Source organism: Anneissia japonica, unplaced genomic scaffold, assembly GCF_011630105.1.
Source record: "Anneissia japonica isolate Jap-2015-1 unplaced genomic scaffold, ASM1163010v1 scaffold287726_len2788222_cov184, whole genome shotgun sequence".
Classification (NCBI taxonomy): Eukaryota; Metazoa; Echinodermata; class Crinoidea; order Comatulida; family Comatulidae; genus Anneissia; species Anneissia japonica.
The window spans coordinates 97,853-123,658 of NW_022705125.1; the positions used below are offsets into that span (position 1 = coordinate 97,853).

The 25,806-nt window shown below is 31.9% G+C and overlaps 1 protein-coding gene across 2 annotated transcripts in view; it reads left to right on the forward strand.

Annotated features, from left to right (window-relative positions):
• The window catches only part of LOC117105235 (semaphorin-5A-like), a 66,519-nt gene that overhangs the window by 10,629 nt on the left and 30,084 nt on the right, over positions 1-25,806 (forward strand). For both annotated transcript variants that reach the window (XM_033246316.1, XM_033246317.1), the window contains exons 2-6: positions 1,764-1,860; positions 14,409-14,454; positions 18,998-19,060; positions 19,208-19,306; positions 19,701-19,914. In XM_033246316.1, coding sequence (XP_033102207.1) covers positions 1,764-1,860; positions 14,409-14,454; positions 18,998-19,060; positions 19,208-19,306; positions 19,701-19,914 — 519 coding nt within the window. The remainder of the gene's footprint in view (positions 1-1,763; positions 1,861-14,408; positions 14,455-18,997; positions 19,061-19,207; positions 19,307-19,700; positions 19,915-25,806) is intronic.

Consider the following 25,806-nt stretch of genomic DNA (forward strand, 5'->3'; position numbering starts at 1 on the left):
CCCTGTTTTGGATCACTGATCGGGGCTACTGAAAGCTACCTGTATTGACACTAATTGCTTCCTGGATCCTGATTCAGCATTTTTAAAAATACATACGTTAACAACAATTACACCTTTCTGTTGTGATGACTTAATTCAATGAATGTGGTTAAAACCGAGTAAAGTCTAATAGATTTCAGCAGTAGATATGCAAGCACCATAAACAAAAACAGTGTCACTCTATTACGTACAGTGATGACACTAATGGACTTGCCTTGGCCCTGGCTAGTTCGCTGTCCATGTGTTAATTTTCGGCAATACAGAAAATAGTTTTCATTGCTAACAAAGGTCGGATTGTTAAGGCTCAACAAGGAATTCAAACTTAAGATAATTGCACCTCCATTAGAATTTTTCTCAGTTGTAGATTTTACTTCTTTGTTTAGTATCATGACAAACAATAGCATACCCTTAGTTTGACTTTTTGTATTAAAAGAAAAACAAAGTATGACTATCTGGTTCGTGTGTTCTGACATGCATTATATTTTGTTCATTAATTCCCTATAAGTGCTGTTGCCGCCAACCTGGTAGAATTCACAGTCTGTTTAACCTTTTTGAAGAGAAATTAAATAACAATTATAATTTTTAAATGAAAACATTAAAAACAAAAAGTTATTCCCCAAATTCATAATCTCACTCTAGGTCATACCCAGTGGGCACGCAGGTAAACATTCTGGAGAAATGGGGCTAAGCTGTCTAACAGGGTCTGACACAATTTTGCAGAGGAAAGATCATGAGGTTGGTTCCAGAAGTGAAAGTTTTGGACCATTATAAATCTGCTTTACAGCCTCTCTTCCCCCTTCCTGCTGATCCTACCAATATGAGGAAGTTGCTTTGTTGTTGCATATCCTGAGTGAACAAAATATTTTACCTTGTGATTGCAAAAGAAAATTATAAATATAGTAGACATCGGAATTTCCTAAATGTTTATAAACAAATTTTGCTCAATAAATATAAACCTGAGAATTGAGTAGGTTGTAATTATGGAATAATACAGGTTTCACATATAACAATCCATCAATTTCTTTTCCTTGTTTTCGCAAATGAGAATTAACAGTGGCGCATTTAAGGGGCCCCCTTCCCCCCGAAATTTTCACAAAATTGAGAAAAAAATAAAGCGCTACTCAAATTTTGAGTCTAAGAGTGCCATTCCCGGCTATCTGCCATGTCATAGTCATAAATGTTTTTAGCTCAGCCCCAACTATGTTAGGACTTAGGTAGCATATACCCTTTGTCTGTGAAAATCACTCTCTGGGGCCCCTCTATTTCAAATTCGTGGATCTGCCACTGGCGCATTTTTATCACGCTGAAAGATGGCATCCTTGAAATATTATTAAATGTTTGGACTTTCCCATTTCTAGGGAAAGTAAGAAAAGTTTAAATCGGTATCTTGACAAGTTATTATTTTATCCAATGGTGATCAACCTTATGCAAGAAGAAAAAATTATTGGTTTGGAAGTTATAATTTGGTGAAGAAAAAAAATGTACTTTTGATTTTTTTTTTTCAGATAGTCCTGTATTGTACTGAAGTTTTTTTTTATTTGAATTTCCTTTTAAATAAAACAAAAATGGCTTACTTCAAATCAAATAACTTAATGCAACAAAGTTACTGTATTCAATAATACTGTTTGTTAAATTTACAATCTGAAAAAAAAAATGTATGTATTGTTGGAAAACACTGTATCAGTGTATACCATATTATTTATTTAAATTATTTTTATCTTTAGATGTACGATTGTATGGATTAAATAGAAGAGGAGGCTTAGAAGATATATCAAAGATAGCATTGAATGATGATGAAACTCAACTCATTGTCGGAGCAAAGTAAGTGAAATAATCCAATTTTCAGTATGTATGTAGTCCGACAACAGTCTGGGAAAAAAAAAATTTAAATTAAAATATTGAATCAGCTATTTGAAGGGATTAAGTATGTCATTAAACACCGATCAATATATTGAGTTTATTGTTGAGGCTCTGGCAAGTACTTTTCTATTATCATATTAAATTGAAATTACTAAATAGAAAGTAAGCAATTAAATTGTTCATGTGTGTTTTACAGTAGGTCACAACAGGCAGATGGCTTATGTGCTATAACTTTAATTATAAGCATTTTGTGTATGGTTTATTAGGAAATGGTCCAGTAATGAAGTAATCAACTAATCAAACTAGCCAGCCTTATACCAAATGCCCCCCCATTCTTTATTATCACTATCAACTCTGTCAACTGCAAACTATCAAACTTTATCAATTACTTCCGTTCTAATTACTGTTTCAAACTTCACCCCTCTTATTCCCAAAAGTATACATTTTGACCCCTGTAAAAGGCTGATGTAGAAAAAAAAGTGTTGCAACAAAAAAACAGTTGTGCAAACTTGTTTCTGGAAATTCTAGACAAGATCAAGATCAAAGGGAGGCCGGAGGTTTAAAATAAATCAATACCAAAAAATCCTTGGGTTTTTACTGCTATTAATGAATGGTTATAAAGTGGTATCATAAGTGGACCCAGGCTATTTATAGGATTCACTTCAGTTTTCAAAATGGTGCCTTTGCCTAATTGTTACCTACATTTTGTTTTAGGAATATAAAAGCCAGGTCAGTTATATTTTACTAAATTGGCAATATTTACAGTATGTCTTTCTGAATGTTTCTAAACACATATTTTATGTCATTGTCAAAACTTACATGACCAAAATTAATGATTAATAGTTGGTGACATTTACTCCATTTTACTACTGTATGCTATGTTTTTCTGATGTTTCAGTACATAATTCATGTCATTACTTTCATATTGACTTTAGACCAAATATGAAAATGTACATTAATGCTCTTCTGCTGTAAATTATGCATTTATAATAACTTTTCTGTGCTTTACATTTTAAAGAAAATAAGTCAGAAAAGGTAATAAAATAATAGGCCATGTAATTATTTTTTTTAATTAATTATTCACTATTATTAATTATTCAAACTCTTAATGTGCCATTACAGTGATATGCTAAGCATTCCAAATTCAATTGAATTCCTTCATGATTGTCTTTTAAAGTATTTATAATTAGATTTCATTTAATTCTACTTGTCAGACAGAAGTAGGCCTACTGTAGATTAATTGAATGTGTTGACAACATTAAGAGGGTTTCTTTTTAGTTTTCCCCAAAACACATCCATTCCATCTACTTCCTCTCTCTTAAAGCTTGACAAAATAAAATATTGCTGATAAATTGTTTAATTTTGTATACTTGCGTATAAAGGCCCTAAAATAGTAAATTATGATCGAAAAACAGCAATACAAGTCTTATATGCACGACATGCAAATTTTAGATTTTTAAAATCATGTTCATCTTATGTTCGGATCGTCCGTAACACATAAATTTACTAATGCAATGAAGCTACTAAATGTTATCATGAATGAACGCAATTTCAAAAACAGGGAAATAAGATTGAACATTTAAAAACTCCATAAAATGGTATTATTTGGAAGATTTGCTTTGCATTTGGCTCCGTTTTTAGCCAGCTAGATGCTGTATCAAGACCATAAAAAGCAGAATAAAGTAGGAATTCTGACAATGAAACAGGAGGTCGTCCTATACGCCCGACATACAAATATTGTACAAAATTCTTCTTAAACTTGTGGGTTGTCTTATACGCAGGTCGCCTTATATGCCAATATATACGTCGGTAGCCTATTTAATTTATTTATTACTGTCGGCGCCTTGAGCCGATTTGATTGCGGAAGGCGCTCTACAAATATCCTACCTTTACCAGTACCATTCAATTTGATGAAAAAACAACATTCCTACAATAAAAATATCTGTTGTAAACATTTACAACCTCGTCATTTTGATTAGAGCTGTCATTCCCCTTTATGTACTTACTCCCACTGTTGCCTGATAAATCATTCACTTTCCCAGGTGCTCACTAAAGGGCTCCCTCATTGTTGACCAGTTAGTCATGAGTGGAATGTCCCTCCCACCTGCTCAATGAATAAGTGAGGAAGTAATTATTTTTGGCCTACAAGAATAAAGCTTGTTTCACCTTGGTTAATAATGATTTCCCCTCAATGTTCTTCTGGTGCTGAGTGATGTTGCGCATGTATTTGTTGGTGGGTGGTTAAAAAGCACTTCTTTGAAATTCCTGGAGGCAATCATGTAAACACCAGATTCAGTAATTTGCCCTTGGGTAAACTTGCTACAGGCATACGGTACACTTTTGAAGCCTCCCCCCCCCCTCCCTTCTCCCCTATTAACCAGAAAAAGTTTGCTCCCCACCCAATCTTCCTACTGGAAATTTGCTAAGCAAATCCCGTCACTCAAGCACTGGTAGTTAAAAATCACCTCATATGATCTCATATACTTCAGCTAGCTGCACCTCCTCACTTTCTCATCATGCTAAACCCCATAACCATCCCCTCCCATCTCCCTCAATTTTCCAAGATATGCCACTGCAGTCTCATCACCTCAGGCTAAGCAAATTAGCAGTTACAGGTTATCTATATACAGTATTAAATAAATTAGATATAATGATAGGATCACACACAAAATCCATTTTCTGTGATTAAGTACTTTCAAGGTCACAGACTGAAAATACAGTGTATAATTGATTGAAAATTGGACAAAATCTAGAAAAAAATATCAACATTGACTTGGTTTACGAGAAGGTATTTGGACTATATATCAGACCAGTATTCTGAAGCCCATCGAAATATCAAAGCAGTCTTCTTGTAATACAGTTAATATCATCTGACCAATATGAAATGTAACAAAATATTTATTAAATCAAGTAAATAATTAAGAATCAATTTTTGACAGTGATTGGAATTTCCCTAGTGGGTCCATAAAATCCATCAATATAACATCTAGGAGGAAATGATATCACCACCCCACCTGTACCAGCAGGACCACATGGCCTCACAAGGACATCCGGCGTTGTCGAAGGTGTTGGCCGAGAATTTAACAAAGATATCAACGTGACGTGTCTGTTAAAGTGGTCTTCAATGTGGGTTTCTGGCTAATGAACTTGTTAACTTTGATGATGTAATTTATCGGGTTACGTTATTCAGAGTTATCTGTGTTTGCAAGCACGATTTCTGACTGTCCATATTGGACGATGTCCTTCCTAGCTACTCCATGCCCTTCTGCCCAGGTGTTTTTGATTTAAAATAATTACCTACTGTACAATACCTGTTTCAAATTTTGATAAATTTATCAAAATTACTTAAAATCGGTTTATCATTATTAAAACCAACATCTCTATTTTATTACAGTATAGGTTTTTGTAATTTTATACTTTAATTATATAATTTATCAATAAAGGAGTTATAATACTTAATTCAATTTCCCATTATTTATTACTTTCTATTTAATTATAATTATTTTAACCTTATTTTCATTTATGGTAATTGGAAAACTAAATATATAAAACTTGACCTCAAAATTTCTGTGAAAAATCTGCAGTCATTCTAAAAATAAAAATTTAATGTAAATTGAATTCACAAAAATATTGTTTCTGAAAATTTTTTTTGACTTTCATGATCAGTGCATTGATATAGCACAGTGCAAAACCCCAAATGGACCATTATTGCGCTTTTCTCCCTTTACTAGTGTATCATCTTTGCATATTGTTCATCTCACTGTGTGTGTGGTTCCAAGAAAATAATATATTAATTTCTAAGTATATTAGTAATGTAATTACCAGCTAATTCTTTTATAGACCTGTGAAAGTGGTAATTAAAAACTGAATCAATTATGTGTATGATGTCTGTAATAACACCTATAATCTTGTCTCAGGTATGTTTGCACCATTTTACCAGCATGGTGTTGTTGGATGTTGGTTTTTAGGCTGCGCTGCATGTAGCCATGCTACAACAGCGTTAATTTGGTTGCCCTGCAAGTCGCCACACAACACAGGTGTTAACCTGGACACTGCAAACTTAAAGAGGATCTTACATGTACTTGTAAATAGTTTATTGCTGCAAACAGTGGGATCTAATGTATCTATATGTATACCCAACAACAAATCAAAATGAAGAACACAGGATGTTTATATTGATAGAAGCACAGAAATATAAATTTCAGCGGCGGATCATTTATTTTGCACTATACATAATAACCATTACCATTATTAATACATGAAATCACAATGGATCTTGCATTTATAATTAATTAACACAAGTTCATTTTGGTGCTATAAGCATAATGTGGCTACATGTTTACAAAACAACAAATCAGGATCGAGAGCACATGGATTTTATATTTTAAAGAAGTGTACAAATATATATACAGGCCTTAAATTATGTTGTGGATTCATGGAGGTCTCTTTAAAAGTATATTTGTGTTTTTTCACACTAACATGATACTCTTCTTTAATATCTCATATCTCTAGTTAAAATGTAAGGGGGCCTACTGATTTTCACCAGAAGACTCACTTGTGAAAACAATTATTTCCAAGTAATGATTTTGTAGGTCGTTTTGATATGCATGGAAGACACTAGAAGTCGTACAAGCATGCATTAGTCTGGTTATCCTGTCTACGAATAATTGCTACTTAAGAACAAACTAATCATACTCTTCCATGAATTTATGTAATGGATTAATATCTGTGGCTGCTCGTAAGTAAAGTGAGAGGCTAGATTATCAATTGAATTAGGCAATGGATTAGTTGGATATTTAATTCTATAATCCAGTTGGATTAACTTTATGCCCTATGAACTACCAATGCATTCTTAAAATTAGTATGATTTTATTGTCAGATGTCAGAACATTATAAAATATAACACTATATAATCTTAATATCTTATTGTGCCTCACATTTTTCTGTCATTTTAATATTTTCCAAATTTGTGTATTTTAAAAAAGTGTAAATCATTACTTAATCTTAGAAAAATAATTTCTCATATGTAAAAATGTAGGCCCCTGAGGACATAGGGCGTACCTTGTACCCTGGTCGGAATGCCTGGAGATAATCCATACACTTTTTGAAATGAATACTGTAGAGTTTGTGTGCATTATTCATATACAGTAGGACCAATGGCTTAACATCTCATCCAAGGACGAGTTAATTAGAGCAAAGTGTTGACTTTCCATTGGCACAAAATAAGAAAAAATGGACTAGGCTATAAAATAAGATTATATAGATAGGAATATAAAATAAGTATTTGAATATAAGATAAGATATTTTTTTAATTTAAAGTTTTTTAAATATGTTAGTGAGGAGAGAATTTATAATATTATCTTATAGATTATTCAATATTTTTTTTTATATATGAGTCATTATATAAAAAATTGAACTTGTGCACTTCGACGCGATTTAGTGAAAGATACAGTAGTGTGATTAAACTTAGACAGAATGTCTTCCTATGCTATAAATTCTGTACCTATCATATTTCTTATCCCACAATTAGAAATGGCCATATAATATTCATTTCTATATAAAGATATAGAAGGATTAGTTAAGGTTGATTGAAATGGACATTGTGGTTTTTCCCTCAAGAGCTAGAGCTTTCTACACTATTGTTATATCTCATTGAGAGATTCAAAGTAGTAGGTCAGAAATTCCAAGTGGTCACTCTTGACCAACCCACCTGCAGAACTTCCTTGTGGCATCACTTTGGGACACCCGTGCACCTGGATGAGGAATGGCCGGCATTGTTCTGGTGGTCATATTTTTTCTGTTCCATGTTATTGATTGGCTAAAGTTTCAATTTCAAGGTGGAGTAATAGATAAAAAATCAGTTTAGCTTTTAATTTCCATCAATTATCTAAGGAAATTTGAATTGATTGTATATACTGTAACCATGGAGGTAAACACAGTAACCTACAAACCAGAAAAGAAACTGCCATATTCTTGCAAGAGTCAGTGGGTGGTGAAAGCCTAATCATTCTTCCTAGGCATGTTTTTACTGTTCCTACCGGCAAGAAAGAAATGTTTTTAGAAAGGTTTTTTCTGAAAAGCCAGGTTTTTTGGTGGTAAACATTGGTTTCATTGGTATTCTGAAAACCCCTTTCAAAGCTCACTATCAATTCTGTGTTTGCACGCCAAAGAACCGTTCTTTATGGTGGAAATTTTTCCAGCAACACAGTATCTTAAAATGTATCCAGTCAATCTGAAGTACAGTAGAACCCCTATTAAGGGAACACCTTCGGGACCAAAAAAGTGTCCTCTTAATAGGGGTGTCCCCTGAATAGGGGTATCCCTATTTAGGGGACACTAACCAAAAACATAAAATTGTCCTCTTAATAGGGGTTTTTGGCATGTTTTCATATAATGATGACATATTTATAATTTTATTTTTATTGACATAAGAATCAGAGTTATAGCAATAATTTGCAATGCAAATACAATCCATTTATAAATTAAATATGTTCCCAATATTGTTTCATTATGCAATGGTAATGACCACATTTTTTTTTTTTAAATATTGATCATTCTATTAAAATGATCAAATAATTTCCTATGGTTTGAAATAGTATAATGTGATTAATATGTGTGTAATGTGTATTTGAAATGTCCTGAAAAGGTAAACAAATACTGGTTTATTATTTACAAATATTAGATGAATGTTGCGTGAATAGAGTAATATGTTTTGATATGGATTAGAATCCTATATGAAATATATGAAAAACAAAGAAAAAGAAATCCCCATTTTTAAGGGTCAAAATTGACAAGATTGGTTTGCGAAGTAACACATGCAGTAGACCTATACTGATATTCACTCATGGATTAAGGGGAGAAAATTCTGGTTTTTTGCTCAAAAGGTGTCAAAATGTAAATTTGAATGAATTGTTCTTATTTTTAGAGTGCTGTAAATGTTGTGATACAATGAAAAAAAAATTAAGTGTCCGCTTAATAGAGGTTATTCGACCATTTGGCACACTCAGAAAGTGTCCCTGTCCCCTTAATAGGGGGTTGGCTATAGTGTTAAAAGATATATTGCCCCTCGTTTCACAGAAAAGTGTCCCCTTAACAGGGGTGTCCCAAAGGAGGGGTTCTAATGTATTTAGCTTTTTAACTTTATTTTAATATGTGGCAGCATAAACAAAAAAAGAATGAACTTGGCTGAATTATCAGATTTTTCAAGCAAATAATAGGAGATGGCTTAGAATTGTTTAATATTGAAATGCTTTACAGGAATCACATTGAAAATGAAAGTAAACCAAAATACATGAAACTAGCTACAAAATAAATTTATTTAATAATTTAATTACTTGATTAATAATTTGATTAATTGATTGAATAATTAATTGATAAATGAATGAATGAATATTATATTAATAAATATTTATTTATTTGATTTATTTGATTTTTATTTTTAATATTTAATTTTTATTTATTTTTTTGCAAAAGGACACTGCAGTTGAGCTTTGCTTGTTCGTGGTTGCCCTATTTCTTTTCATTTGATACTTATGAATAGTATTACTTTATATGAAGGTAAATGTTATATACATATTTTGAATTGAATTGAACAAACCCAGCCCCTCAACACACCCCCTCAACACCTACTATACTGTTAACATACCTGGCTTTGAGCTCTGTCCACGCTGGTCCACACTATTTGACAAATACATGTTATTAGCCCATACAGTATATGGGAATAATTTGACAACATCATGCCCATATATGGCAAAATCATAGATTGTTGACACATAAGTTTTGATAGTGTGGGCAGAGCCATAGGTTATATATGCCCTCTCCCACACTTGCCTAAGCAGATAGATAAACCTTTGTTTGATGGTTATACTGTATGTATCCCCTCCCACACTTTCCTAGGCAGATAAACCTTTGTTTGATTCCAGGTTCCATTATTCACTTCAACAAGTATAGCACAGATAATTAATCATGTTGATGAAGTATAATAATAATAATAATAATAATAATAATAATAATAATAATAATAATAATAATAATAATAATAATAATAATAATAACAATAATAATAATAATAATAACAATAATAATAATAATAATAATAACAATAATAATAATAACAATAATAATAATAATAATAATAATAATAATAATAACAATAATAATAATAACAATAATAATAATAATAATAACAATAATAATAATAATAACAATAATAATAATAATAATAATAATAATTTATATGATATACACTTTATATCAGTAGCACTCAGTAGCGGTATCATACATAGGAAATAAAAATAATTATTACTGGCAGGCCTATAACTAAACTATATAAATTAATATACAGAAATATACAAATTAATATAGTCATAATCAACTGCAGTTAAAATCAGTTTAGTTTAACTAGTGTTAATTAATCTTAAATTTGTTACACACAATAGCGTACTTTTTTTTTGTATGCCAAATGGTCAAAATTCTTGGCTTTTAGATAAATTACAGTTTATGTATATAGTTAAGATATGATATCTCAAGTGTTCTTTGTAAAAACACCCACTGAGTAAAATTTTGAGATTATTATAGATATTTTAATAATTGTACAAGGTCATATGATGTGTCTATGAACTAGTTCAAATTGATACTATTTAACAACTGTTTCACTATCTTTCTAATGGCCTAACATACTCATGCATACGTTTTTAACCTTAGAAAATCATTATATCTTAGTTTGCAATTACTTTTTTATTTTAAGGGAAAACATTTGTGTTGGCACAATCATGACTGACTCAAAATCTTGGAAAAAAATATGTATGATGGTTTTTTTCCCCCGAAAGAAGATCTCAAAATACTTCATGTATGTAATTGGCGCATTTCAAGATTTAATGAATTTTTTTGAAACCTTATTCATGGCTTTTAGCAGTGTTTAGGTTATCAATTTATAATAATAATAATAATAACGCAAACATCACCACCAAAAGTTGGTGCTGAAGGCGCAGTGTCAAAACAACAGGTAGAGAACAAACAAATCACAAATAACAAAGTGTAAACAAGTTAATTTTTTTTATCTGTCAAAATATATGGGGTGGGTTTTAATTTGCCATGAACTCTAGAATTAGGCCAATAGGTCTGCTGTAAAAACATAATAAAAATTCTGACAAACCAATCTTTTTTCCGATTGTCAGTTTGCATTTCAAATCTGTATTTACATGAAGTTACTAATAATAGCAAAGTCATGAAAAAAATTTATAGAAAATACTTGATCAGTATAACATAAAGACCATTTGCTTGGAATTTTGATGCCATGTAAAAAGTTTGTTCATGAACCAGCCAATCGTTGGGTGCAGACAGTGGCATGTCGTATGCCCTCTTGTGCGGCAGTCCGCAGGTTCCCTGACCCCGAAGGGCCCTACACATACGGTCCTCCATCTACTGTAGCACCCTGATCCAAAAGACATCTGTTTGATTCATAACAGCACAATTAAAATGTGTCTCTGACATTGACTGTAGGATATATCATATTTCATCCAGTGATGGATTAAAGGGGGCCCAGCCAGCTGGCCCACCTCCCCCCCCCCCTTTAAAAACAAACAAACAAGATTAAAAAACGAGCACATCTAAAATTTTACGATGGAATTGGCGAACAAAAAGGGCCACTAGTCTCAAAAAACCACAGGATCCCCTTCCTCAACGTAATGCCATTGGCTGCAGACCTCAATTTTTACATTTTAAACAGGCTTAGAAGGATGAATTATATAATCTTAGTTACCCAAAAATATTTCACAAGGGTTGCTGACAGCTGCTTTAATAAGTAAACCTTACTTAAGCTTGACCACAAGTTACATTAAACTTTAAATGGACACGATAAAGAGGCAAATGGGATTTTAACGAAAGTATCATATTAACCAATTAGACCAGAATGAGGCAATCATCATTATCTTAATTAGACATTACACCTCATTATATCTGTTTGTAAATTACTAAATTAAAAGTAGTTACTATGTTTAGTTCCCATATATCCTGACAAGACACAGTTTAAAGGCATCATCAATATTCATATTTATTCAAACTTTTTAAGACTGTAAATAACTTTAATATTAGGTTGTAAGCTCAGTCAAATTAAAGGTCAGTTAATTTTAATGTGCTGTAGTGCTCATACAGTGTCTTTAAGATATACTATTGATGGTAGAGGCTAAAATAAATGGGTTATTAAAGTTACCAATTTTGAATTACTGTAGACAGTTCAAAACAACTCAGTTTTCTTTAATCAGACTTTTAACTATGAAAATTCTTAATAACTTTTATGTGCAGAAAATATTTTCATGTTCCAAAAGTACCTATAAGCAATTTATATACTGTAATTGAACTAATATTTAAAGTTTAATATTTCAACACATTAAGTTTATCTTTTGGAAAGATGCCCTTTGAAAGTACTATGTGATAGTCTCTACCTGGCTATATCCTGAATAGAGAAACCTCAAATTAAATGAATTAAATAATTCTTTTTATAATTACCAATCTGCTAAACAGTAGCAGTTCAGCATCCCGATGAAGACACGTTGATAGCTACATAAATCCATTTGTCAGCTTTGATTAAGTCTAAAAATAAAGTCTAAATAACCCTCAGTTATCTAATAGTTTAACCATAGAGAAAATAGAACTGTTCCATTTTCTCTATGGTTTAACAGACTATTATTAGATTTGTACAGAATTTCATTTATTTATTTATTGAACATATTTATACAGTATAACAGGAGGGTGTAACAACCTGTTTTACACATGGTCCTATTTTGTGATACAAAATTACAATAAATAAAAATCAACAAGTTGCATATTAATAACAGAACAATGATAAAAGCTTAATCTAAAACACAAAATACATTAATTTTGATAAAATATATTGAATTCGAAGAATTTAAAATCACAATATTCATTAATACCATACTGTGTGTTCTTGTTATAATAATATTAAATGTATAGAAAACATTATTATTAATTGAATTATTGAATATTATAATTAATAAAGGCTTTAATACTTATTTTATTGGGTGTTTTATTTACCCAATTACTTACATTTGTAAGCAACCGCTTTGTTCTCTATTGTATTTTAATTATGATTTTTAGAGCTGCATTTATTGCAACATGGAGATATTGTAATGGTTTGTTCTTACTGATATATTTGGAAGCATTCTTCTGCTTTTGACTACCAACTTAAATTAAAATTTTTGCAATAGTACACCCATTTAATTCACCTCTACTGCAAGATGAGTTTTGATAAAATAAAATTTAATTGCATTTCTGTATTAAAACATATTCACAACCCAAATGCATTATACACAGGGGAGACAATTTGCAAAACATTTTTTTATTGGTTTACTTATTATCCTGTAGGTTACTGTTTTATTGTTCATGCTGGCTAAAAACATAAGAATTAATCAAGATTATCATCTTAGGAGCAAATAAATAGGCCTACATATCAATATTAGCAAATGAAAATGTTAAATCCAAAAGGACTCGGTAAAGCCAGGTATTAAGAAAAGCGGCAAAATCACTATGATCCAACAAAATGTTATTCTACTCCATAAATCTCTCATTCCCAAGAACAATTCGTTCAAATATTGATATTCATGAAAAAATCAAGCTCATTTGCTGGAATGAGTCATTATTTAATGACGCTATTTATCTGGAAGTACAATATGACACAAGTAATGGACAATAATTTCTCCAATCTGAAATTAACAATCTCTTGTTTTGTTTTTTTTGCAAACCATTAATCTTGTAATTGTTATGTTTATTATTGCCAAAGGTAAATGTATTGCTGGTTCTTTTTATCTGGACAATAATAGTCATCTTATCCAAATGGTTTTGTTAATGGATGTTGAATCCCTATCAATTCTTGATTGCATATTTATGATTATTTTTTCAATAAGGAATTTATAATGATAACATTTTTTTTATTCTTTCACATCCAACAACTGTACACTCACAAATTACAGAATGGAATGTTATTGATAATTTGGTAATGATAATAATAATAATATAGTGCACTCTTCAGCTTGAGACCCTTCTAATTCATGTTCACTTTTTCCAAGAACTAAAATTAATCAATCTTTTAACACAAAGCTAACCCTCTAATTGAAACAGGTAGTCTCAAATTTAATGCTCACTTTCCATTCCTATTTTAACATATAGTTCACCCTCCAAGTTCAGACCACCTCTGGGGCCTAAACATTTGGGATTTGGGGTGGTCTTGGAGTTCGGTCTCCAATTAAAAGTTAGCTTTGCGTTAAAAGATTGAAAATTGTTATTTTGGTTATTTTAAAAAAGTTGTCTTGAATTAGTGGGGTCTCAGAAATAAAGGGGTCTTGAATTGGGATGTGCACTGTATTAAAATTATTATGATAATGAAGAGGAGAATATGTAGATATTACAGTATAACATGTTATCCATGCTGTTTTGTTTTTATGAGGACGATAGTTATGTTAACATTAAGAATTTTTTATTATTTTATTTTTCAGAGACACGCTATTGCAACTTAATGCTTCAGATTTATCAGATATACATGTAAGTATAGTTCAAGGTTCATTTGATTAATTTGCATAATTAATAACAATACTAAAAACTAGATAATTAAAATTAACATGGTTTCTAAAGTGAGTGATATGACATATAAATACTCAAGGTTCCTCAACAAGTTCATACCTACATCAGTCTCACCATGGTTCCTCTATATTCTCCAAAATGGTACTCACAGCCTGTTATTCGATGGGGGTTCTGTTCCCCCAGGAACCCCTTTGGTGCCGCTACCGAAGAAATTATGGGTGGGGCAGTATATCTGGATTTGAAATGTCTGCCGCTCATGGAGACAGAAACAATTTGCAGATGCAGTGTTTTCAGATTCTCATAGAAGCACAGTTTTTCAATCTGGAAAAACTTGAAGGAGAAATAAAAATGGTGAGGTCAACAAATTCTGAGAATGAATGTGGATGAAAGAAGACAGAAGCATTCTTTCCAGCATTCATTCAATCAATGCAAACATACTAAACGAAACCAGGACCCCTCTGGGAATAGTCAATGGCCACAAGAGTAAGCTAACATTGCATTGTTTGTCTGGTTATTGTTTCTCTAATTGTATATTACATTTGGATAAATTAAATAATACAAATCAAAAATAATTCTCTTTCACACAGTTAAATTCTTCCCATTAGAATTCCACAGGAAACAATACTCAGTATTTTTAACCATTTCTTTTTTTTGCCATTTACATAGTTGATATAAATGGATTTAAAGTCTTCGTAATAAACTTAATACTATTTAATAAAATTAAGCTGAATGTGTGAGCTGAATGAAGCACCTGACCGTACTGTACTTTGTATTTGAGTATGGTAAAGTCATTTGATAAAGAATGTAGTCCCACAGTAAAATTACAAGCAATTATCACCTACGTCTGAAATTCCTTCCTGTCTGGCATCTCCGGGAGATTACTACGCTTTCATCATCGACGTTTCTAATTCGGTGGTTGAGGAAATTGCCGTTTGCTAGTTTGCCGAATAGCTGGCAGCAAGATCATGGACAGGGAGTGTAGGTAATGACTTAATTGATGTTGACAAGCCTGTAAACTTGAGGGTGATAGTGAACAGTAGCTACGAGCCTCGTGTCTCCAAGATGGAGCCTCTAATTCCCGGGACCTTGGACCACATTTCAATTCCATGATCCATGCTTAATAATCCTCTTGGATTTCAGTATTTTGGAAAGTGAAAGTGTGTAATGCTTTAAAGTCAAAGAGTCAGATGCAGTGTGAGGGCGCTCTTTAGTTATTGACGCCATAATGTCAACTTGTCACTAAGAGCAGACAAATAAAACAAGAAAGGTAATACCAGTGTAGATTACCTGTTGGATATAATTGACCTTGTCGGGTGACCATAAATGTCTTTAGTTACCTAATTATTTCTCTACAATGCTCATTAACTCATAAAATATAAACATTCTTTTGTTTCCCAACATTCCTTATTATCTGCTTCACTTTAAAGGACACTTTATTTATTTACATTTTTTTAATGAGGTCCTGAATCAGTGACCTTAAGAAACATTTTGTAGTAGTGATAATAGTAGTACTAGTTGTAGCAGTAGTGGTAACATTAAGCATTTTGTAGTAGCAATAATAGTAGTACTAGTTGTAGCAGTAGTTGTAACATTAGCAGTAATATTTGCAGTATAAATATTAATTTAATTTAAAAGTAAATTCATTTTATAAATGTTTTTTATGGAATGTTTCAAGAAGCACTTTCCAGTTCCAGTTTGTATCAATATATCAGTCCAACATAGACCTACTTTGACATGTCTAAAATTTTATATTTAGCAACAATCATTAACAATCATTAAAGCTTGCTACTGCTACACTTAAAAGATTTATTAGACAATAAACGACTAATTTTATATAAATGTATGGATTTCTAGAGCCATTCCACCAGATATACTTAATTGAATACAGAATCATTACAAAATGTAATCTTCAAAGAATCAAATTAAGACCACGTAGGAAGAGATAGTTTTCTCAAAAAGATATTTTTTTGCAATTAGGAAAGAGTGCTTAAATCTCGTATAAGTATCATCTTTCTGATTGTTGTTGTCATCCATTTGTAAATTAGAAATCGTGTAAGGGATTACAGACACAGGTCACAGTCGACAACCTGATCCGCTGGAATGCCGTGTACATTTTGAAGTTATTTAGGCATAATCTCCATCATGTTGAAATTATCTAATCAAGTTGAAATTCAATTTTTCAATTTAAATTTGGTAATAGTTAAAATAATTTTTTAATAATTGAAATTTAATCAAGTTGAAATGATGTAATCAAGTTTTTTTTCTGGATTTGGATTTTGTTGCTATTATGACTTGTCTATTTTTTGGGTACATCCTGCATTCCTACTGAGTATACTTTTGAGTATAACTGGCCATACCTGGATGCTTTCAAGCAGTGGTCTTCTGTGAATGATCTACACATTTTTCTAAATGCTAATTATAATATTTGTCAATAAACCTGAATAATTCAATTAAATTTTTGAATTTCTCATTTATAAGGATCAAGTAAGTTATCAAAATCAAATGATACACAGGTGGTAATTAACTACAAAAAAAATTAAAAGAATATTTAGCAGCAAATATAAGTGATACAAACAGTGTGGGAGTGCTGAGGCGATACAGCTAACCTGCTCATGACTAATGCTGTACATCTCAATCTGCGGTGGTGGAACTTTCCCATAATTCAACAGTTTTCTCCCCCTCCTATACTCCTATACTACAATTTTGGAGTTCTTAGGAGGTCGGCTTTACACACCAGAAGTCTGCTGAAGAAGTAGGTCACTATAGTTAGATTTTTTTTTAGTTTGCCTGAATTTCAAAATTCTATGGCTTGAAAATGCTGTCTCTTCCCTATTATACTGACTGAATAATAGACATTTAAGGTCTACAATGTCAATTAAAAAATTGGCAAATACAATAAAAAATTCTAGGGGCTAAGTAGACACAATGGATCACTGAGACATGGTCTGTGGGAATGTATCAACCTATATGTTATATCAATATTGAATGTTGGTAGCTACACAATAAGCTGGACAGGTATAAGTTGTTTGCTACAAAGTTTACTGATACTATAGAAAGTACTTTGAAGTTTTTATCTGGCTACAACTGTAAATTTATGTGTGGGCAAGGGGAAAATTCAATTAATTGGAAACAAATTAAAGTTCCTGTAGATTAGTCTTTTTAGTATAGAAGCCTGGGACAGATCATCGGCACCACACACGTGGACTGAGTTCACCCCTTGTGCCATAATCAAACCCTTACCACAAATCCAATACACAAGTAATGATGTGTTACATATGCTAATTGAAAATCCAGCTTTGTTTGCAGAAGTATTCTTAAACATCAAAAACAAACTATAAATTTAATCATTAAAAACAACAACCTGTAACTGTGATGTTTTTGTTATCACAGTTGCAATATCAGTTTTTACTCTTCCATGTCAAGAATGTAAAATTTTATATGCACTTTTTTGATTCATCAAATCCAGAATAAAAATCTTATTTTCCTGTGGGTAGTTTCATAAAAGATTAATATAACAGACACTGAATATTGTTTGCATTGGATGTTGTCGCTATATATCTTGACAGTTGAGTGATTGATGGAATGAGTTTTTTTTTAATGAAAGTACAAGTACACAAACCCTGCAGTATGTTACCAATTTCTGAACCTTTAAAACTACTTGTAGCTAAAGCCAGGCTCGCTCCAGAGGAATTTTTTTTTTTTAATTTGTTGTACAACTGATATTTTTTTTTTGATTTTGGGAGCACTAAATGAGATTGAGATTTTTGAATATTTAAAAACTGGGGGAAAAGGTGGAAAAAAAAGGGTGGTTATGCTCCGTTTTATCTCATTAAATATGCTTTTTGTGTCTTAGGAAAATCAGGTGTACAACATATTAAACATTTTTTTCCTCCAGCGCCTCCTGGCTTCAAGTCTACTGCTACATACTGTATATATCAAGATGAAGAAAATGCTATTAATCAAATTGATTAATTAAATTCTATATTTTGTAGTACATGTAGCTTATGTTAGTCAGATCTATAAATTGCATATGCTGTACTGTACTCAAAAAAGACTGGAGAAAATAGAGATTGATTAAAGCTTGAGTTATACATTTACTACAAAAGATTGAGTTGCCAAAATTAATTTGTTTTGATTTATTTGGATTTATTTGCTATTCAATCGCAAGACACATGCAATAAAATATCACACAGTTTATTCAAAATATCAGAAAAGACTAAGAAGTAAAAGCTGGTTGTATGTGAACGAAAACTGCTAGGGAAATTTAGGTGGAGAAAATTCTAACCTTTAATATTGCACTCCAACTATGTTATTAAAGGATGGCTATGTTCTCTGTGCTGTATAAATATTTAACATTTAGGAAAATATGGTCAAATATGTTTTATTAGTCCAATGAGAGACTTAACAACGATTGAAATATTTTGAAATTTCAGTTTTTTAATAAAGTTCAATAATATAGTAAAAGATAACAATTGTATCCATTTCTTATTCTTTACATTTTAAGGTTGTGGATTGGTCAGTTGAGAGGTCAACGAAAGATGTATGCTTAAGCAAAGGAGAAACCACGGTAATTTACATTTGTTTTATCAATGTTGTTTTTTTCTTAAGTCTAATATCTGTCTTTCCTCTCTACTTTATTTCATTCTTAATAACAGTAAGTAACTCAAGCACCAGAACAACTAGATCAACATTATCATTTTATTTTTTGATGTAGGAGGATTGTTGTAATTTTATACGTGTGTTATTAATACAAGGTCCTTCGGTGTTCGTCTGCGGAACGTACGCATTTGCTCCAAGATGCGCTTGGCGAAACGTGAGTAGTCTCTTAGGATGTCTTATATTATCTGTCGAATAAAAATGTATATAAAATTCATTCTATATGAAGTAAATAGTTCATATATTAGTTTGTTTTAAAGTGTTTTATCGTTGTGACCTGCTTGTTCTTGTATCATCTGTTCATGTCAAATATGATGGATTGTCGTTGAAATTTGTTTCCTAAAAATGCAAATATCTTGAATATACGTTTCTTGCTTCAACGCTTTAGGGCGTTGATTCTCCGAGTTATTCATCTATTCAAGATATATTTGACTAAGTCATTTAGATAAAGAACATGATGAGGAAAAAGGTCAGATTGTCAAACCTTTTTCATTCCAATTTCACTTGATACAAATTTTTAAAATTTATGTATTAATTTTCTTTCTTTTTAGACAAATGACATTCGAGAAATGCTTGGAACGGTGAGCGGGGTTGCAAAGTGTCCATTCAACCCACACCATAATAGCACAGCCATCATTTCTAGCGATGGGGATCTTTATACAGGCACTGTTTCTGATTTCAAAGCTAGAGATCCATCTATCTTCCGTGCAATGGGACCCAGTCCTAAATTAAGAGCTGTTGAGTACAACTCCAAATGGCTAAGTGGTAAGTATTGGTCAAACAATAGTAGGAGGCAAAGTTAACAAAACAAAGATGACCACTACATAGGTGCATATATATACACTCCCTCCCAAAGTGGTGACATATAGATGGAAAATAGGGGAGCATCCCCAGATTTTCATATTTTCGCTGGCAAGTATGTGATAGTTGATATGAAACATATGAACAAGTTGCAGTTGTAATAGTTTCTTGTTTACTTTTATAAATTTATATACTGCCTACCAGCTTTCTTTTGCCGATAGCTAAATATGATATCGTCGCCAAATGTCAGTAAGCTGACGGCAAGTTACAAACAGGTGAGGAAACATGTAAAAGGTTTGACACAATATTATGAGTTGGAATCTGGTCTAACACCTGTTTAGGTAAATGATTTACCAGAAAAGGTTGGAAATAACTAGAGGAAGTCACTATTTATCAATAATCAGATCTGCAAATGTTTGTTGATATTGGGATACATTTTGTTCAAGTTAATTTTTCTACATATGTTTTTGAAACACCCCATATTTTATTGGGCTTTATCAATTCTTAATCAATGGAGATCATGGTGCATTGCATTTTTTTTTTAAATTGCTAGAATTTTGAAAAAACAAAACCTTTGAAATAAGTAAAGATAAATAAATTGAATAAATACATACAAAAAGGGAAATATTGATTGGAAAAATATCATTTCTATAGAGAGGTGCATCAAAAATTATTTTGGGTTTTTAATACCACAGTTGTGTAGAAAGATTGAAGTCTGGTAAGGTTTGCACTCCTAAGAACTTGTGTTGGAATACTGTATCAATACACTTATGGAGTTAAATAGGTTATCAAATTGGTAATAATGCAGTTTAGTGAAACATTAAAAAGCAAGATACTTTAGTCTACGGTTACCAAACCATAGCATGTACCTAAGTATCGTGCCACTCTCAATTAAAGCTGTAACAGTCTCTAATATCTAATTCACATAAATGTACTGAATATTAAATCAAATATTTAATCAAATATTTAATCAATCAAGAAGTTCTTAATATTTTTAAATTAACCATTCTACATGATTTGCTATTGACTGTAACATTTTAACTATATTGCCATACATATCATAATTGAGACGTATCTATATACATATTTGATTGAGAGTGATGCGCGATTGTAAGATAACGTAGTATTAATTATTGTTAAGCTCCTTGCAACCAAAGTATGAAATTACAATCTTGATGCTAAATACAGTACAAGACAAAGAATTTGCTACTGATGTTACATACACTACTTAAAAGCCATCTAGAAGGCATTATATATCATCAATACAGTGATAAATTATGTGTCTTAAACTTTGTTCACATTATCAAATTTTCTTTGACAAAAATACTGTTAATGCCCATATTTAGTCATGATGCGCCTATATATGGTCATCATGACCATATTTAGGCATGTCACATGTTTTGTCAAATACAATTTGATAGTCTGAACAGAGCTTTAAGCATGTCTGAAAGGATAATATTAATAATAATGTAATATAATATACGAATACAAGTACACAGCAACTATCAGATCCATGGTGCCTTGTCACTGTCCAAAATAAAGTTTGTATAAGTATAATACATGAATAGTAGTTTAGTTACTTATAGATGTTTACCTAACTCCATGCTTGTACCTATAACTCCTAGGATTTATTGAGCCTTCAACTAAATCCCTCATGTAACAATCCTTGGTTTAAAAGTCCAATTATTATTATAATTGGCAAGTAATCTGGAACTGAATTTACTAGGATACAGATCATTGCCATATCATTAATTGTCCAATAAAAATCCATGAATTAAATCTGTAATATTCTAGGGGTTTGTTGATCAAAATATGGATTTATTGAATCATTTTTTAATGACCAGGGCAAAGGTCGTTTGTGAGCACCTGCCTAATATGAAAACAAACCAAAAACACACCTTTAAAAGCAATGAAATCAATTTTGTTGGTGGAAATATGTGGCACATTTGTAAGGGTTTATGCTTCTAAAGTCGGTTCTCTCCCTGAGCTCTGATTGGTTGCACATTTAAACTACTAGAAATGTGAATGCGCATCAACCGACAATTTTGATTCTCGTGAATAAATTTGCTTAGTGGAAAACAGCCATAATTGTAAGGTTAATGGTTCGAGTAAACCCGAGGCTGACCATGTTATCTTCGAGTAGGTAATTCTGTACATATTTTCTCTGACCTGTGTCCACCTACTATGGGAGTATAATGAGTATTTTTGTATTGGTTGTCTGAGGCTCAGGGAGTGTAGTTTATTTTCTATCAAGAAAAAAAAAACAACTTGGTATTAGATAGGATTTGAACCTAGGACCCTGCAGTTGGAAGGCAAGCATCCTAACCGCCAAGCTACAACTCCAGTGTAATCATATAAATAAAATAAAAAAATAATAATCCACAGTGAGCCGTTTAATATGTGAATATGATTAGGGGCAGATCCAGAAGTTTTCAAACAGGGACACAACAGTTTCAGAAAATAGGTGAGTAGCACATAACATTGATTTGCATAGGAATTTTAAAAAATTTAGTAGCAAAATTGGGGGAGGAGGAACATACCCCCCATACCCCCTACTGGATCCACCCCTGATGCTGATTACTTGTTGAAAAATCAGGGAGCTGAGGAAGTGTTTTGTGTTTTATTCAGTGACTGGTGTAATAATTTGAAACACATAAATCATTATACTCCACATAAGAACAACATAATTTCCTCTTATTAAAAAAACAGAGTCCATACAGACTAGAAATTAAATTAGTATTATATCTAGATTAGTATAGTAATAAAGTGTATCTATTTTAGGAGCTAATCATTTTTATCCTATGTTTGTTTATTATGCCATAGTATAAAACTCAATTTGGAAATGCAGTGCATGTTGGAATTCATTTTAAATAAGCTTGGATATTGTGGGGAGGGGGCAGTGAATTATATTGAGATCACAAAATTAGAATTGTGAAATACGACATAACAGGTACCATTGACACATGCATGTCTACAGTATCATTGAAGTTGATGCAAGAAATGCTCCAAGGTCAGCTACAGTTCATCAAAGATATACTTAGATTTCAATTCTTATATTTATTATAAAATGCAGTCAAATCTAAGCAGAATTCTATGAGTAGATTTTTCAGATTTACATGGAAATAAAAACCAGCAAACTTTGCTCTATTAAAAACAAGAGAATTTCCAATGAGGAAGGAGTCATTTCCAAACAGCAAATTTATTATGCTTTTCTTCATCAACTGTTGACGTCTTGTGCTTTCGTTGTCAGTTGGAGTGTTATATAAATTCCCATGGTGATAATTCTGAATAAATTTTTGGGCATTTTATCCTTCTCGCATTCCTAAAATCTTGTAATGCAAGAACAGACACATTGTCTAGGTAACAGTGTTGTTGTATTACTATTCTGGATAGCAATTTTTTATATCAAGTTGTCAATTTATGTCCCCTGCGGGCACAGTTAACTGTTCCTGTTGGGATCGCTGAAACTTGCACTCTTCATAGAATGGTGTCAATTGTCATAGAGATAGAGAGGGGAAAATTCAGAGAAGGATAACTATAGATCTTTATTTCAACTTTCGTTACATATTTTACTTTAACCTGAGGCGATTTTAGTTTTATTCAACCCAATGGCAAAACCATTAGTGTTATTGTTAGTTGATGAAGATTTGTTACTTTTAAATTATTCATTTATGTATTTTTTTTATGGAGTTAGATTTTCAGTGCCAAAGAATACATTCTCCAAAATTGACTACTTTTCCTTAATATTATTAATAATATATTATTATATAAATATCATATTATAAGTGTGATAGCACCTCTGAGCATTGTTTCTGTCGTGGGGATTAGTGCTTTACAAATCACTGTTGATTCATTGTCTAATTGATTAATTGACTGAATATCTTTACAGTAGCTTCTAATCTACCTGATATCATTGAAGCGTAAATGAAGTAATTTAATCAATACAGCGATGTCTATAGAAACTCATTTGTAGAAGTATTTACAATTGGTCCTAGTATCCTTTCATAGAATATCAAAACAAATACCGGTACTTCAAAAACCTACAAAAATTAACAATTCAAATAAAAATGAAAAAACTGAAGTACACAATTAATTAATTGAATCTTTTTCCATCTTCTCCCAGTTTTATGATAGTGTTTCAATTTTATAATGTTAATATTCTTCTATTTTGAAGGCTGCCATGCTGTCTAATCTTTGTACTTTACAGTGCAAGAACTGAAGCCCGTAGGCCTACAGTTGGTGGTGATGTTTGGTACACTGGGAGGCAAACAGCATCCCCTACAATTGACTAAAACAATTTTATGGACAGCGCGATTAGGCTTGTGTGATGGATCATTTTTATCACGCTGCCACCGACAATCAGTAGACTGGTTAATTTAATGTAGAAGTGGTTGGTGCATCGGTTGTGGCTTCGAACCCCCGACCTCAAGGTCGGGGTTCGAAACTCTCGCTTGTGCAAGTTGCTTGTGTTCTTGGGCAATGCACTTTATCTACGGTTGTCTCTCTCCTCCCAGGAGTACAAGTGGGTACTTGGCAGGTTCAAACACAACCATGCGCTGATTACAGCTGCAACCTTATGGGGCATGAGTGTTGTTCCATGGAGGAATAAATTTATACCTCCATGGTTGTTCCATGTGCTTGATCCAGTGACCGGGGGTAATAATGTAAAGCGCATAGAGGTTAGTCTACAATATGCGCTATATAAGTCAACAATTATTATTATTATGTAATGTAGTGGGACCTGATATAGCGCATTTTACCGAAGTCTCAATGCGCTTAAAAAGATGATTATAAATAATTATTAAAAAGCAACCTATTGTTATATCAAGAAACTATTTAAATGCAGAGTAAAATGACTGAGCAGGTAAACCAAACATCACTGCATCGTTTGCCCACAATTTAAGACCATTAACAAGCAATGGTTGGCCGGGCACATTCACTGATGCTCTCATGATGTAAGGCAACTATCTAGTCAAGCCTACAATACTCGAAAAGTGAAAACTAAAACATGTTAGGCAAGCTCTCACTCAAAGGGCAAATTGGTTCATTGCCGGCGATCGCTCAAACTGACAACAAAACATTGATTTCAGGAAAATAATGATGAACATTTTTACATTAATTTTACGATGTTACCTGTATTTTAACTTTAGTGTAGGCCTACCTGTTGACAGGTTCCTGAAAGTGGTCAGGTGTGATAAAATAAATGCTTTGAACTTAAACTTTGAACTGCTGATTAAGGTTTCATATGTATACATGGAAGGAAGATTTATGTATATATGATTCACTTTCATTTATAACTTAATATTGTTTAGAAAGTAATGATAAGCCCACTGAATAATGTCAATTTCTCTGACTTCGTATTGACCCAAAAATATTTTTTTTAAATCAAGGAACTGAAAATACAAACTCTTGTTCATTTATTATTCATCTTGTATTTCTATATTGTATTTTCTTGTTTTTATTTGTAATGTAATTTATAATCAAGACAAAACACATCACAAATGTAGAGAAACTTTACTTTACTAATAAATACATCATATTGTGTTGTAAAATGGCTCAAATTAAGTTGAAACATATCACAAGCTTATCACACTTTGTAAATGATCAACTCAATTTCAATGAAGGCTGGTCATTTTTGGAGTCCTGAACAGAAACACAGTAAAAAAGTACATAAATTAATGTACTGTATAGAAGAAAAAAAAGCATTTCAAAATGAAATGTCAGAGGTCATTTGCACAAAAAAAAATGTATCCCGTTCTTTTTAACTTGAATTCAAGCCCTAAGGCTGTCTTCTTTTTTGCCGTAGTTTGAAACTACTAATGGATTGATAAATAGATTTTCAATAGTACCTATCTT